The sequence below is a fragment of the Wyeomyia smithii genome, chromosome 1, assembly GCF_029784165.1.
Source record: "Wyeomyia smithii strain HCP4-BCI-WySm-NY-G18 chromosome 1, ASM2978416v1, whole genome shotgun sequence".
NCBI lineage: Eukaryota > Metazoa > Arthropoda > Insecta > Diptera > Culicidae > Wyeomyia > Wyeomyia smithii.
The window spans coordinates 15,470,696-15,484,625 of NC_073694.1; the positions used below are offsets into that span (position 1 = coordinate 15,470,696).

A 13,930-nucleotide genomic window follows, 5' to 3' on the forward strand; every position below is an offset into this window, starting at 1 on the left:
GGGGGTCTGAAATCTAGATTTTTAGCGTACGTAATTTGTGTACGACGCCAAAGGATATATGAAACTATTGTAGTCCTACGTCAACTATGCGGACGTGTCTAGGATACCACCCTTCTACATTTTTAAATATATCTTTATTAACATTCTGGTAGGGCTGATCTGTTTGACGTAAAACTACACCTCTCATGGGGCTCGGCTACAAACGGGTGGTAAATGAAAATCTCAACAAGCAAAAATGACGAACATTGTCCTTTGTGAATTTTGCGTAGTTTTCAGCGGTATTCCTTTGTTCTTACAACAATCTAACAAAATGCAAAAAGTTGTAATCTGATTATTGGAACTATTTAACACATGAAAATTGTAAAGCCTTGTTGAAACGCTGATACCTAGCAGGGTCGACAGAATTATATATTTAGTAAACCGGAAATACACTCTTTGGGCTACATAAGAGCCTATCTCTGCTCAAAACAACCAGATTACTAGTGGATGGCCACTAAGACGTACTGGAGCAGAAAAAAAACAAAGGCGAAAAAACTGCAATGGAATGTGTAAAAAGAGCAAAATAAAGAAAGAAAAAAAAAGAAACAAGGGAAAAGCTAGCCATTGCAGTTACGCGATAAAAGCTCCCACCCATGCCAACGCGAACGTCAACCATGCGCCTCCATTCACTGTTGAATCGGTGGAGACGCTAAGTTATTTATTTGACAGCCTTCTAGGGCAGCGGTTCTCAACCTTTTTTTGTCCGCGTACCCCTTAGCGATATTTTTTATATCGATTGTAGCCCTTCGCTTGGAATGTTCTCGCAGAGTGGTAGTCTACTTCAGGTTTCAAATTGAGCTAAGGTTTGTTTGATTGCTACAGTCATGTTTCAAGAGCAAGATTAAGCAACGCATGAAGTATTTTAAAGTAAAATTGCTTTGTCCGCCATTACTGATTTTTCTTTCGCGTACTCCCTGAAGGCTCTCGAGTACCCCCAGGGGTACGCGTACCCCAGGTTGAGAACCGCTGTTCTAGGGGATGAGCTCGGGGGTAAATTTGAATCTAGAGCTCGATATTCTAGAGAAAAACTTTCTTTCACAAAGTTGTTATGGTGAATATTTTCCTGTAATTACAAATTACGGTGACCCAAATTTTCGATGAAATCCTGCATCTAACTTTCTTATCTTTGCAGATAGAGCTGAACGATATCTTACAATATTATAGCCCCGTCAATTTTGCGTAACTTTGTAGAGGAAAGTTTTTTTCTATCTTTCAAATTAACCGATATAAAGCTATTTTACTACGTCACGCGAACGTTAATCGTGCGCCTCCTTTCACTATTGAATCGATGGAGACACCAAGTACATCGTTCAAGGTAACGAGGTTAGGGGGAAACTTGGATCTAGAGTTGGATGGTTATCTTCTAGAGAAAAACTTCCTTCTACAAAGTTGTTATATATGATGAGGCGGTTATTTTTATGTTATCAGAAATTGGAGTGACCAAAATTTTCTGTCAAATCAGATATCTAACTTTCGTATCTTTGTAGATAAAATTGAAGATCGTTCTACAATGTTGCTGTTCCGTTGATTCAAGTCAACTTTGTAAAAAAACTTTCTTCTATCTTTAAAATCATAATAAGATGACAAAGAAACATCAGATGTTCAAACATTACAGAAAATGCATAACATATTTTTTCAAGTGATGTAATAATTTAAACAAGTCACATTTTCACATTTTTCGCTGGTGGGAAACAACAAAAAACATCTAAAAAAATTAGACCATATGCAACAAAAACTTTTTTTGTATTTATTTAAATTTTCTGATATTGCTGTGCTACCAAATATTGACAGGGTGATTATAGAAAATATAGATTCAAATATTAGAATTGTTATTTTGTTATTAAAATGTTTCTTAAAATATTGTAAATCGGAGGGTATGCATTTTGCCTCAACGATGCTTATCACCCCTGGTACCGCTGCAGGAAGATTGCTGCTCGCTCGTGAGATGCATCTCGCACTAACACTATGGTTTAGAGGAGAGACGAACATCAAAAGATAAGTATTAGTGTTCGTGAATATTTTGCTTGTGAGTTTCTTGTTTGATTTGAATGAAGGAAAAAATCGATCAATGGAAATCAGTTTTATTAGGTAAAGATTTTCTGACGGCTTCGTTTGTGTTTATGATTGCAGCTTCGTAGAGGCCTCGGCCGTTTGCAGTGTGCGCTGAGAATTTTGTGGCGCAAACTGAAAAATTATCGGGAGCTTGGGATTTCTTCTATTAAATTTATTCTTCAATTAGCATTTCTTCGGAATATTTTTAAGATTTAGCCAGTCAAATTAGGTTCACAAAAATTATTTTATTGTTCTAGGCAGCATATTTTTCAAAATTTGTAACTTGTTTTATTCGTATTTGATCAAAGATATATGGTTGATTGATCATTAAGTTTAACAAAAACGTATTTTTTTACTATGTTTTTATCCAAATATTAAGAAAAGTTTGATTGCCGATGCTTCATTCTGTGCAACTAAAAATATTTCATCCCGAATTATCACACCCCCAACGGCCATCCTCTCGAGTTTAACGGGAAATCGGTAAGCTGATAATGGCGGCATTAGGCGCCATTGAAATTATCATCCTTGTCCTTTGGCCCCCGTCGAACGCCTGTGCGTTTGGTTGGCCGAAAGAAAGAGTAAACAATCTTGAAAGCTTTTAGTTGTAAAGTTACATAAAATGTGTGTTTGTGTTTATGCGTCGTTACGTTTAGTTAGTTCCTTCCTGGGCTCTCGCGGAATCGAAATAAATACAAGGCGAAAGTTTGGTACTCACCTAAGAAGGGGTAGATATTTCACACCGGAAACAGCGCAGCAACAGAAAGTGGGGAAAAGAGAAGAAGAAAAATACGTTTTATTAGTAAAAACGGCTACTTCCGCGTCCTAGTCGGCGGTTGGTTGGTAATTAAATCTGCTCAAACGAGCGAGCACAAAAAAGGACTGTATACAACTTGGATCATGATTGCTCGTGCGGCGATGCTCACGGAGAAAAAAAGGAGAACAATCTGTAAATAGAAAATAAGAAAGAAAAAAAAAGTAATGCAAAAGAAAATAATAAAAAAAAAATACGAAACAACATTTTAATCAAGCGGAAAAATCTGCTTTGTGCGAGGCTTTCGCGTGGGCTCGAAAACAAACAAGAAATGTGAGTAGGCATGCGAAGCTAACCGGAGGTCATGCAATTAATTGCCTGTTCTGAAAAGAAACACAAAGAGCGGAACAAGTTTACTTCTGCAGTACTAAAGGCAGCAGCAGACCAAGGTGAAGCAGACCTATGAAATGTAAAAAAAAAATCTTTCTTCCGTACGCCGCCGCAGTCATGGCTGGAAACTTTTTGGTTTTCCTCTTGTCGGGAGGCTTTTGATCGCGAAATTGCAACGAAATAAACAACTTGAATGATTGGTTTGGGGCATGATTTCTTGGAAATATTTCTTTCTTGTTGGAAAATTTACAAAAATAAGTTTAATGCAAAGACAGCAAAGGTTAGTGGCAAAAAACTAATTCCTAGAAATCGTTGAATATGTATTAAACAATGTTATTGAGCTCAAATTTCGAATCTGGATTAGATTTGCATAAGGATTAGGTATTAAGATTTGACTGAAATTAGAACATTTTAATCAAGCAAATTAGAGTTTAGATTTGAATCCGATTTGAGTATTTGAACTTCAATTTGAACAATTTAAACTTTGATTTCGATTTTGTAGTTTTGGCTTTTTTTATTTCCTAGTTACTTCTCCAAGTATTTTGTTACTTGTTTAATTTTTTTTCTACGCTCCGTTTCTTTTCTACTCATTCGTTCATAATTGATATTTTCTCCTTAGTTTTCTAGTCACTTTTCTCTTTTTCATATACAAGTAGTTTTTTCTCTTTTTTTGGATTTCTCTCTCTGTTTCTCTTGTGTTAGCTACATAGCTCAGTGTAACTTCTCTCTTTTCTGCTCTTTTCTTTTCCCCGTTTCCCCTGTTTTCCTTCCTTCTTTCTCTTTGGTTTTTGTTTAGTACTAGTTATTCATTCATTCCGTATTCATTTTTATTTGTACATCTTTTTCTATTTCCGTTATCTCACGTGTGTTACTTTTCTCATTTTTTCTATTTTCTGGTTTCCATTTCTCTCTCTTCCATTCTTTCTCTCTCTTTTCAATTTCTTCTCTCACACCCCTTCTCTTTTTATATGTTGTAATTAAAATCATCGATAACGAATTCTCTCAACTAATCTAGTTGATCGAGACCGCTATTAGCCCCAAGGCTAATCGTGCTATATTGTTTTTAATTAAAATCATAAAAATTTGGTTTTTGTTTCAGATTAATGCTTAAAAGAAATCCACGCAAATGCTTTAAAATATGTATAGATTTCTGTAATTTCAGTTGCGTTTTATCTTCCTCGATTTAATTTTTTGTTTCTCATCTTATCTAAATTCTAAATTTATTATATATTTGAATTTCTTTTTTGCAGTTTTCTCTGCTTTTCAATATTTCTTTTTTTCTTTCTAGTTGCTTTTCGATATTTTTCTCTGCTCTGTTTCGTTCTCACCTCTTTTGTTTATAGTTTAAGTTCTGTTTTCTACTCAATTTCCTAGTTGTTTTTTCATTTTCTATTCGTTTTTTTCTCCTTATGTCGTTTTTCCCTTTGCTTTCCTGCTTTTTTCTTGTTTCTCTCACTTTTTCCCTTCTCTGTCTTTTTACTTCTGCTTTAATACTAGTTTTATTTTCTCTGTTGGTACTATGTATTCTTTTTTTATTCCATATGTATTTTTTTTCTTTTTGCTTAAACTCTAACAAACCACTTTTCCCCTTTTACTTTCGCCTTTCAGGTTTCCATTGCTTTTTGCTTCCCATTTCTTTTTTACCGTCTTTTATTACACATGTCTCCTTTCTTTTTCTTTATAATTTTTGCTTTACAGTTCTATCTAATCATTCTCTGTTTTTAATTTTCTACTTCCTCTTTAAAATTCTTATTTCATTCTAGTATCTGTTTTTATCTTCATTTCCCTGTTCTGTTTGGTTTTTCACTTTTTAGCCATTTTTTCTCTCGTTACTCTTCATTTTTTTTAATTTTTTTATTATTCTTTTTTCTTCGTTTTTCTCTCTGTTCTGTTAGTTTTTCTCTTTTAAAACTTTTATTCTTAACTTTTTCTCCTTTTTCCTTTCCGTATCTCTTTGATTTTATTTAAAACGAGTTCTCTTTTTTTCTAGTTTCTACGGAATATTTTTTCTTATTTCCTTTTTCTATTCGTATGCTTCTGCCACAATCTCTGTTGTTTCATTTATTTTCTTTTTTCTTTTTCCTTTCCGCTTTTTGTTCCTTTTTGCTTTTTTTTTCTTTTTGTCCTCTTCTGTCGCATATCTTTTCTTTTTCCATTTCTGTTATAGTTTTTCATTTTTAAGATTATCTCTTTCTTGAATTTCTACTTTCTCTATTTTGTTTCTATTTCATCTCAGTTTCTATTAACATCTTCTTTTTCCTTCTCTTTCAGGTTTTCCATTTTTTCTCCATTTTTTCTTTAGCTCTTTGTCATTTTTTTTCAGTTTTTCTTCGTTTCACTCTCTGTTATGTTAGCATTTTCTTTTATATTCTCTTTTCGTCTCCTCTCCTCCCTTTCTTCCTTCCCTCTCTCTATGTTTTTCTTTTGATACTAGTTTTTTTGTCTTTTTTAGTTATTCTGATTTGGATTACTATATTATTAATACTATAATATTATTTATTAATTAATATTTTTCTGATTAAATTTTCGCTTGGTCATCGATTTTTCTTTCTTCAATCTCTCTTATTCCATTGTTCCTTTTTTTCTTTTTTTTTCTATTTTCAATTGCTTTTTGTTTTCTTTTATTACGCATATCTCCTCTTGTATAGTTTCTCTGTTTAAGTATAATCACATCATTCTTTCTTTTTCATTTTCTACTCACTTTTTGTTCGTTCTTTTTCTATTTCATTCCAGCCTGTATTAATTTCTTTATTTTCCTTTTCTGTTCGGTTTTTGTTTTTTTTTTAATTTTTCTTTCGTTATTTTGAATTTTATTATAATCTTCTTTTGTGATATTTTTTCTTTTTTTTTAATCTTTATTCTTTTTCTTTTCCGTTTTTTTCTTTTTCTACTTCTCTATCGCTTTAGTTTTCCTTCAATACTAATGTTTTGTCTCTTTAAGTTTCTATGAATATTTTTTTTCTGATTCTATTTTTATTTGCGATCTTTTTCTCTTTCCCTAATCTCTGTTGTTTCATTTTTCTTCTTTCTTTTTTTCTTTCTGCTTCTGATTGCATTTTGCTTTTCTTTATCTTTTTGTCCTCTTTTATTACATATTTTCCCTTTCTTTTTTCATTTCACTAATAATTTTTCTTCTTCCGATTCAACGCATTTTTTTAAATTCTCTACTTTTTTTTGTTCTTGTTTCATTTCATATCCATTTCTTCATTTTCGATTTCTTTGTAGGTTTTAAATTTTTCCTCCATTTTTCTCCACAATTTCTGTTTGTTCCTTTTCATTTTCTTTGAGTTTTTTTTTCGGTTTACTCTCTGCTATGTTAGTTTCTCTCTTTTTATCTTGTTTCATTCCCTTTTTTCCTTCTCCATTTTTTTGTTATTTTCTCTAATGCTATTTTTACCTTTTTCAGATTTTTTGCATTAACTTATCTGATTCCATTTTTATTTGTGCATTTTTGTTCAATCTCTGTTCATTTTTCTTCTGTTTTTCTCCTTTTTGCTTTTCATTTCTTTTTGTTTATTTTTTTACTTTATTCTTTCCTTATTTCGTTCCAGTTCCTATAGAATTCTTCGTTTAACTTCTGTTTATGGGTTTTCAATTTTTTCTCCATTCGCTCTTTTATTTTTGTTTCTATCTATCAAGTTTTGTGATTCTATTTTCATTTGTGCATTTTTTTCTCTTTCCGCAATCTCTGTTATTTGGGGGAGGGGGGGGGGAGGGGGTTGTATCAAAAAATCTTACGATGTCTCACAAGGGAGAAGAGGGGAGGGGGGTTGAAAAAGTGAAAAAATATGGTTACATAATTATCGAACGGCCCCTTATCTCATCCTTTTTTAAATTTTCTAATTCTTATGTTTTGTTCTTATTTCATTTCAGTCTCTATTCATTTCTTCATTTTTCATCTCTTTTTGGTTTCTCATTTTTCTGTTATTTTTTTCCTTCATTTGTTGTTTGCACTATTTTGTTTTTTTTTTTTTTGACTTTGTGCTATTCTTTCTGTTAATTTTCATTTTTTTTCGGCTATAATTATTGTAATTATATTTTTTTTATCTAAATTATGCTCATTTTTGCACAATTCAACTATCGGATTTGGAGATTCGGATTGCATTTTATCTGAAAACAATTATCGCTTCTATTTTTGTTCATTTTCATTTTGTTAATTCATATATTCGCAAATATTTTAGATTGTATTTAGATTGCTTTATTCATTTTTCATTTTGACTTTTCCGCTTCACATATATTTTCTCCTCCATCTATTTATTTGTTTTGTTTTCATGCTTCTACTTTTGCTTCCATTTCGTTTCTGACTTAATTTTTTTTATTCAGTTTTTCTCCAGTTTTCTCTACCTTATTTATTCTTTTTACTTTATTCTCTTTTTTTCCTCTCGTTTTCCACTTAATATCCTTTCCGTTTTTTTCTTCCTAAATTTAATTTTTGTTCCCTTCTCTTTACCTTTTTTTCTCTTTCTCTCCGCTTTTTCGTTTTTACTTTTCTGTTCTTATTTTTTTTTTCTCATTTTCTTCCTTTTTCCTTTCTCAATCTCTTTGCTTTGCTTTTTTTACACTTTTTTCTTTCGGGATGTTTACATTTACATTTACATTTTGAATATTTTTTTATTCGTTTTTCTTATCTTTGTTTTTCTCTTGTTTTCCTTTAACTTTCGCTTCTATTTCGTTCTTACACTTTATTGCTGCTTCTTTCTGCTTCTTTTTTCTTTTCACTTAATTTTTCCTTTTCCATTCTTACTTTGTTCTATCATTTATTATCCAACTTTTGTTTCCCTTATTCCCGTTCTTTTGTTATTCCTTTCCTTGTTAGGTTTATATCAGCATTCTATCTCTTTCCCGTTCTACGTCTTACTATTTTATCCTTTTTTTCTTGTTTCTTTTTTTTACATGTCTTGTCTTCTTTCTTTTGCTTTCGTTCTCATTCATTCGCGCTATTCTGTTTTCTAATTTTTCTTCTTTATTGGATTGGATGTGTATTGGATTTCACTAATGTTTTATGTTGTTTCTTTACATTTTGCATTTTAACTTTACCATTTAAATAAATTTTCTCCTCTTTCAATTTTCGCCATTTGCATTTTTTTTTATTTCAGGGGGTTGTTCTTTATTTTCTTTTGTTTTTTTTTTAAAATTTTCGCGATAATGTTTTTTTCTCTTTTTTTGTTCTGTTTATTTCCGACGTATTTGTATAATTTAGCTTCAGTTTTTTATTACTTTTATTTCGCGTTTTATTGAATATTTCTGTTTGTTTTGGTTGGTTTTCTATTTTTTTTATTATCTTTTCTACTCCTTATTCTTTTTAATTACTTCTCGTTTCCCACTCATTTTTTTACTTTTTTTCCTTGGACCTATTTTTTTTTTATTTTTGCTCCTTCCAGTTTTCCGTTTGTCGTTTTCTGTACCTCCATTGTATCTCCATTCCATTCTCCTTTCATGTTCCTTATTCTTCTCCTTTCGTTTTATTTTCTTTCTTTTCTCCTTCTCTATGTCTTTTTGCTTCATTTCGTCTGTTAGGTTTTTGATTATCACAAAGAGAAAAACATATTCACTTTCAAAAATATTTTTTGTGCTATCTATTAACCTACTTTTAACTTTAAAAGCTACTGCTAACTTAGAATCATTTCAATTCCTGAAAATAATGGAAGTATTTGTGTATAATATAGCTTCCGTTTTTTACTTAGTTTTAATTCGCTTTTTATTTGATTTTTTGTTTGTTTTGATTTGGTTTTTTTCTGATTTTTAAATTGTCTTTTCTACTTCTTATTCTTTTTATTTCATTCTTGTTAATTCATTCTTATTGTTTCACTTTTTTCCTTAAACTTATTTTTTTTTAATTTGTCCTCTTCTGTACCATTTTCTTCCAATTTCTTCTTGTTTTCTTCCTTTTTCACTTTTATAGCTCTTTGATTTTTGCTTCATACTTTTTTTTTATTTTTGCTTTTTCATTTATTTGATTCTCTTCTTTATGTTGCTTCTAGTATGCTTCTTTTCTTCATCTAACTTTTATTTGACACGGCACAAATTCAAATTAATGTTTAACGGTGTCAATTATATCTTGTGTCTTACTCTTCAAAGTATCTCCTTAACTAAAAGCAATATTTTTCATTCTCGCTGCCGACTACGAGCTGAAATCAAATCTAACTTAAAGCTAGAATGGTTTTCGTAAGAAGCACTGCTTTGTTGTTTGATGGTTATCCATTGCCATAGGTAAGTAGCAATTTCTAGTATGTGTTCTAGTATGAATTCATATTCCAACTTCCGTTTCCTACTTAGTTTTCATTTGCTTTTTACTATGTTCTGTTTGTTTTTGTTTTTTTTTTGTTTTTCTATCTCTTTTTTTTTCTCTACCCTACTTCTATTTTTTTTTTATTTATTTTGGTTTCACTTTGTTTTTCTATGTTTTTTTTTCAAAATTGCTGTTGTTTTTCTTCTTCTTTTTATTTTTCCTTTCTCCACTTTTTCGTTTCTCCTTTTCTGTTCCTTATTCATCTCCTTTCGTTTTTATTTTCTTCCCTTTTTTTCCTCTCTATGTCTTTTTCTTTCATTTTTTGTGTTCGGTTTTTGATAATAATAAAACTCTTTACTTTCAAAATTTTTTTTTTGTTTTATCTGGTTACTTACTATTAACTTCAAAAGCTACTATTAACTTAAAAACTAAACATTTCAATTCCTAAAGGTAATGGAAGTCAACCAGAGACTAAACTGTATTGTTCTACCTTTTAATGTCTTTTATTTTTATGTTTTCATGTATCAGGTAAAAGGAATCAATTTTTCATTCGTTCGTCGTTTTATTCTTTTCCTTCTTCTTCGTCTCTTCTATTTTTTTCTTCCGCTTCATTACTTCTTTCCGCGTTTAACTTTTTTTTTTCTTCTTCCGTTTCCTTACATACTTTTTTCTTCTTTTATCCCTCAATTTTTGCTTTTCCTTTTTCCATTCGTTTTTCTTTCTATTATTTGTCTGTTTTATGTCATAATATTAATTTTTTTGTTCTATTTTCTCACTTTTCTTATCCTTTCATTATTGTCTCATTTTGTTCATGTTTTTTTTTTGCTTTTCACTTTCTACTTTTTTTCTTTCTTTTTTTCCTTCTCTATTCCGCTGCTTTGTTTACTTTTTTTTATTCTTTATTCATTTATCTAAATTTGGCTCATTTTTCACCATTTAACCACAGACAAACAGACGTGCCACTCGATGACATTTTCACGGACCAGAAAAAAAAACGATTATTTTGAAATTCTGCTTAGTTGGCAACAATGCCGCTAGTGTCGCCATAAGCAAGCGTGTACATTAGGGTGTCCCAAAAAAATCGATGTTGAAAAAGTCAAGGTGCTCAGCCCTAAATTGAAAGATAATGTTATTTATAGCATTTTTGTAAAACATTTCGACTTTCTAAAAAACTGTTTTCAGGTTGCCCAAACGTGATTTATGAAAAAATGACTTATTTCAGTTACAAACCCAATCTTTTGCAATTTTTTCAATTCTGTTCGATTCCTAAATTTTTCCATATATTTTTTTATTTCTGTTGGGGTTGTTTTTGAATATTTTGCATGGTGCAGTTCAGCATTGCATTCAGTTTTGTGACTTCCGTGGACTCTGGACTCTGGACTCATTATCAAAGACAAAAACTATTTCAAGAGAGTAAGTTAGTTGGCAATAAGCTCACATGATGGCGCATGAGTGTACCGTTTTGAATAAAGACGAAGATTTTTCAGGTTTTTTATTTCGTCTGTTTGTCTGTGATTTAAGCTTGAATTGAAATTTAAATGAATTTAAACTTTTTTGGATTTAGATAGGATTTGAGTTAGGTTTTGAATTGAAGAAGATTTGGATTGAAGTCGAATTTGGCGTAGATTTGGATTAAAGTGTGGCTGGATTTGAGTTGGGTTAGGATTTCATTGAACTGGATTTTGATTGGATTTCCATTGAAATTGTGCTGGGTTTAAATTAAATGGTGTTTCGATTGGATTTAGATTGCATTTGAGTTAGATTCAAATTAAGTTAAAAATGAATTAAAATAGAGTTTCCTAAAAAAATTAAGCAAAATGTTAGGTACAGCATACAGTTGTAAATAAAAAAGCCCTACATCACTTCAAAAACCTTACCCTCTGGCACCATGGCTAACGGCACCGGTGGCCGCCGTCCCGGCAAGGGCCAGTGCCTTGTAGCGGGCCTGCTCCTCGGTCGGCAGCACAATGTCCACCGACCGGGATCGGATCGCTCCGCTACCGGGCACCGTCAGTAGCGTCAGCTCCCCCTCCGGTGGTTTCAGTTCTTCCGTTTTGGCACCGGTCACCTTGGTGAAGCAGGAATCGACCGACGCGGCCCGATCCCGCTTCAGGTCCGGCACCTGCAGGTAGATGTCCCGCACGAAGTCGGTCGCCGCCGCCGACGGCGGATGATTGTCGTTGTGTGCCGCAGCCGTTGTCGCTTCCGGTGGTTGTTTGTTGTCTTCGTTGTCATCGGAGGAAATGGGCTTCGACGAGGAGGCTTCATCGTCATCGGGATGCGCGATGATCGGAATGTCAAGGGGCAGCTCGGTGGAGGAAACATTTTCCAGCGAGGCACCGGTAGGTTCGACAAAGATCGCTTCCTGGCGGGAAATCGACCTTCGGCGGGTACGCGTTGGACCACCAACGCCGCTAAAGGTGGCATCGTCCACCGCGGGTGAACTGGGAGGCACTTCGATTGTCGGGGACGGAGGAAAATAGGAGCTAAATGAGGTGACCGGAGGTGGTGAACCGAGCGGTAGAGCTACGATCGGTGGAGGCGAACCGAGTGGAAGCGAGGGGAGCACCGGATAGCTGGTATCGAACATTGGAGGTGGCGGCAGGACGGGACCCGTACAGTCCACCTCCGGTGCCACCAGATCTCCAAAGTCTTCCTCCGGGTCATCTCCGTTGGTTGGCGAAAGGGTAAAGGTGATCCCACAGGGGGACACGATCGGCGGTGGCAGCAAAGTGTTGCATGCTATGCTGCAACTGAACCCGTAATCCTGATCGTCGTCGTATTCTTCGTAGTCGTCCTCTTCCTCGACCGCCTCTTCGCCACTGCTGCTCGACGAGGAAGAACTATAACTGAACGCTTGTAATTCACCACTGTCGTAATACTGGCGCTGTTCGACTCCCGTAATCCGACGATACTCCTCAAGGTACAGACAGTGAATGCAGGGTGGTGGTGTTTTTGAGCTTGATTTTCTCCGTTGGAAGCGCTTTGGCACGTCCAGAAAGGCCGCCGCTACGGCAGCTTGGGAGTCTTCGACGGCACCGGTGAGATCGAAGCTGCGCGAACGCTGCCCACTAACCTGGGGTACCTGTAGCAGCTGTCCCGAAGAGGGATCGTCCGTCGAGGTTTGCTGTACTTTGAGGAACTGGTTTGCGCGCTGAGCTTCGAGCTGGATTTCGTCAAACGATGCTGAGCGAACCTAGGAAATGAAATAAAAGAAAAAGTTTTGATTTTTGATGAAATCTTAAGCACTTAGGGAGCATTACCTGTTTGGGCACTTCCAGGCTGCTCTGTGTTTTCATCTCCGCGCCAGTCGGGGTCCGTGATCTAGTGAAGGTGTTCCGCAGGCGGTGCATAGTGCCGTGGGGGAACAGTGTGAATCGCTACTCCCTCGGTGTCGGCGGCCGTCCTGCTGTTGGTGCTGCTGCGGCTGCTGCTGTAGAAGCGACGGCGGCGACAACGGCGTAGACGATAGTCCAACTGGGGAGCTATACTGGCCGCAAAAACGACGCGCACTCTGACAGCTCCTCCATGGTTCCAAGCGTACAACGACGCAGCCACTGACCGTGGATGTCCGGTGGAAACTCCTGGCCCTCGCGGATCGGGTGGTTTCTAATCTGCTGTGTTTGCTTTTAAAGTGGTTTACTGTTTTTCGCGGCGGCGGCGGTGGAGGCTGTCCTTGGCACTGCAAAAGAAGACAGGAAACGAATAGAACGTAGTTAGTCGGGTAATTAATGGGAATATATTAGGCCATGCGAGATTTGAGGGATTTAATCGTCTGATAAGGGTTAGCTTGCGATAAGCACAAGCCGTTTGTTGCATGGCTTCAGAAAAGGTCGACATTAGTCGAGTTGGAAGTGGGCGAGGTAATTATTCGGAAAATTCAAACAGAGAAGGGCTTTACCGGGAGAGAATCCACCATTGTTGTGTGTGTGTGTGCCAACCATTTATGTCAATCAAAGTGGGATTTGTTCGGGGTTTGCCTGGCACAACCCACCGAGGCGGCTCCGGTGCAAAAAATGATTGATGCTAATGGAAATTTTCCCGCTGCCAAAGCTGGAAAGGCACCCGCCGCAAATCCCAGGAGAGAAATTACCGAAATAAATATCTGATTACAAATTATGCCTAAGCCCAGAAGAATATTCCACCCTTCCCCGTTTTACCATTACAGCACCACATCGCACCGGAATCGGAAGAAGGAATATGCGCGCTGTTACGAGCGGCACTGACTGCGAAATGATCACAATCGTAAACAGCTTCGACAATGATTGCGCGCGCCTGGAAAGCGGAAACCATGACGCACAGGATGGCACAGGTCTGATTCATTAAAGTTTATTTCATTCCCGGTGTTCCCGCTGTTTATGGGCTCTTCTTCTGCGAACAACAACAGCAACAACAACAACAACAGGAACGAGGACGATAATAATGACGAAGAGTATGACAACAGCGACGACGACGGTTGACGATTATGG

At 35.3% G+C, this 13,930-nt stretch overlaps 1 protein-coding gene across 5 annotated transcripts in view; it reads right to left on the reverse strand.

The window, feature by feature from the left end:
* LOC129718983 (eye-specific diacylglycerol kinase) overlaps nt 1-13,930 on the reverse strand; it is a 431,099-nt gene that overhangs the window by 149,582 nt on the left and 267,587 nt on the right. For 4 of the 5 annotated variants that reach the window (XM_055670277.1, XM_055670281.1, XM_055670276.1 and 1 more), the window contains 3 exons: nt 12,725-13,143; nt 11,339-12,657; nt 3,015-3,035 (listed from right to left, as the gene is read on the reverse strand). In XM_055670277.1, coding sequence (XP_055526252.1) covers nt 3,015-3,035; nt 11,339-12,657; nt 12,725-12,814 — 1,430 coding nt within the window. In that variant the 5' untranslated portion in view covers nt 12,815-13,143. The remainder of the gene's footprint in view (nt 1-3,014; nt 3,036-11,338; nt 12,658-12,724; nt 13,144-13,930) is intronic. The other variant, XM_055670280.1, reaches the window with a different exon arrangement.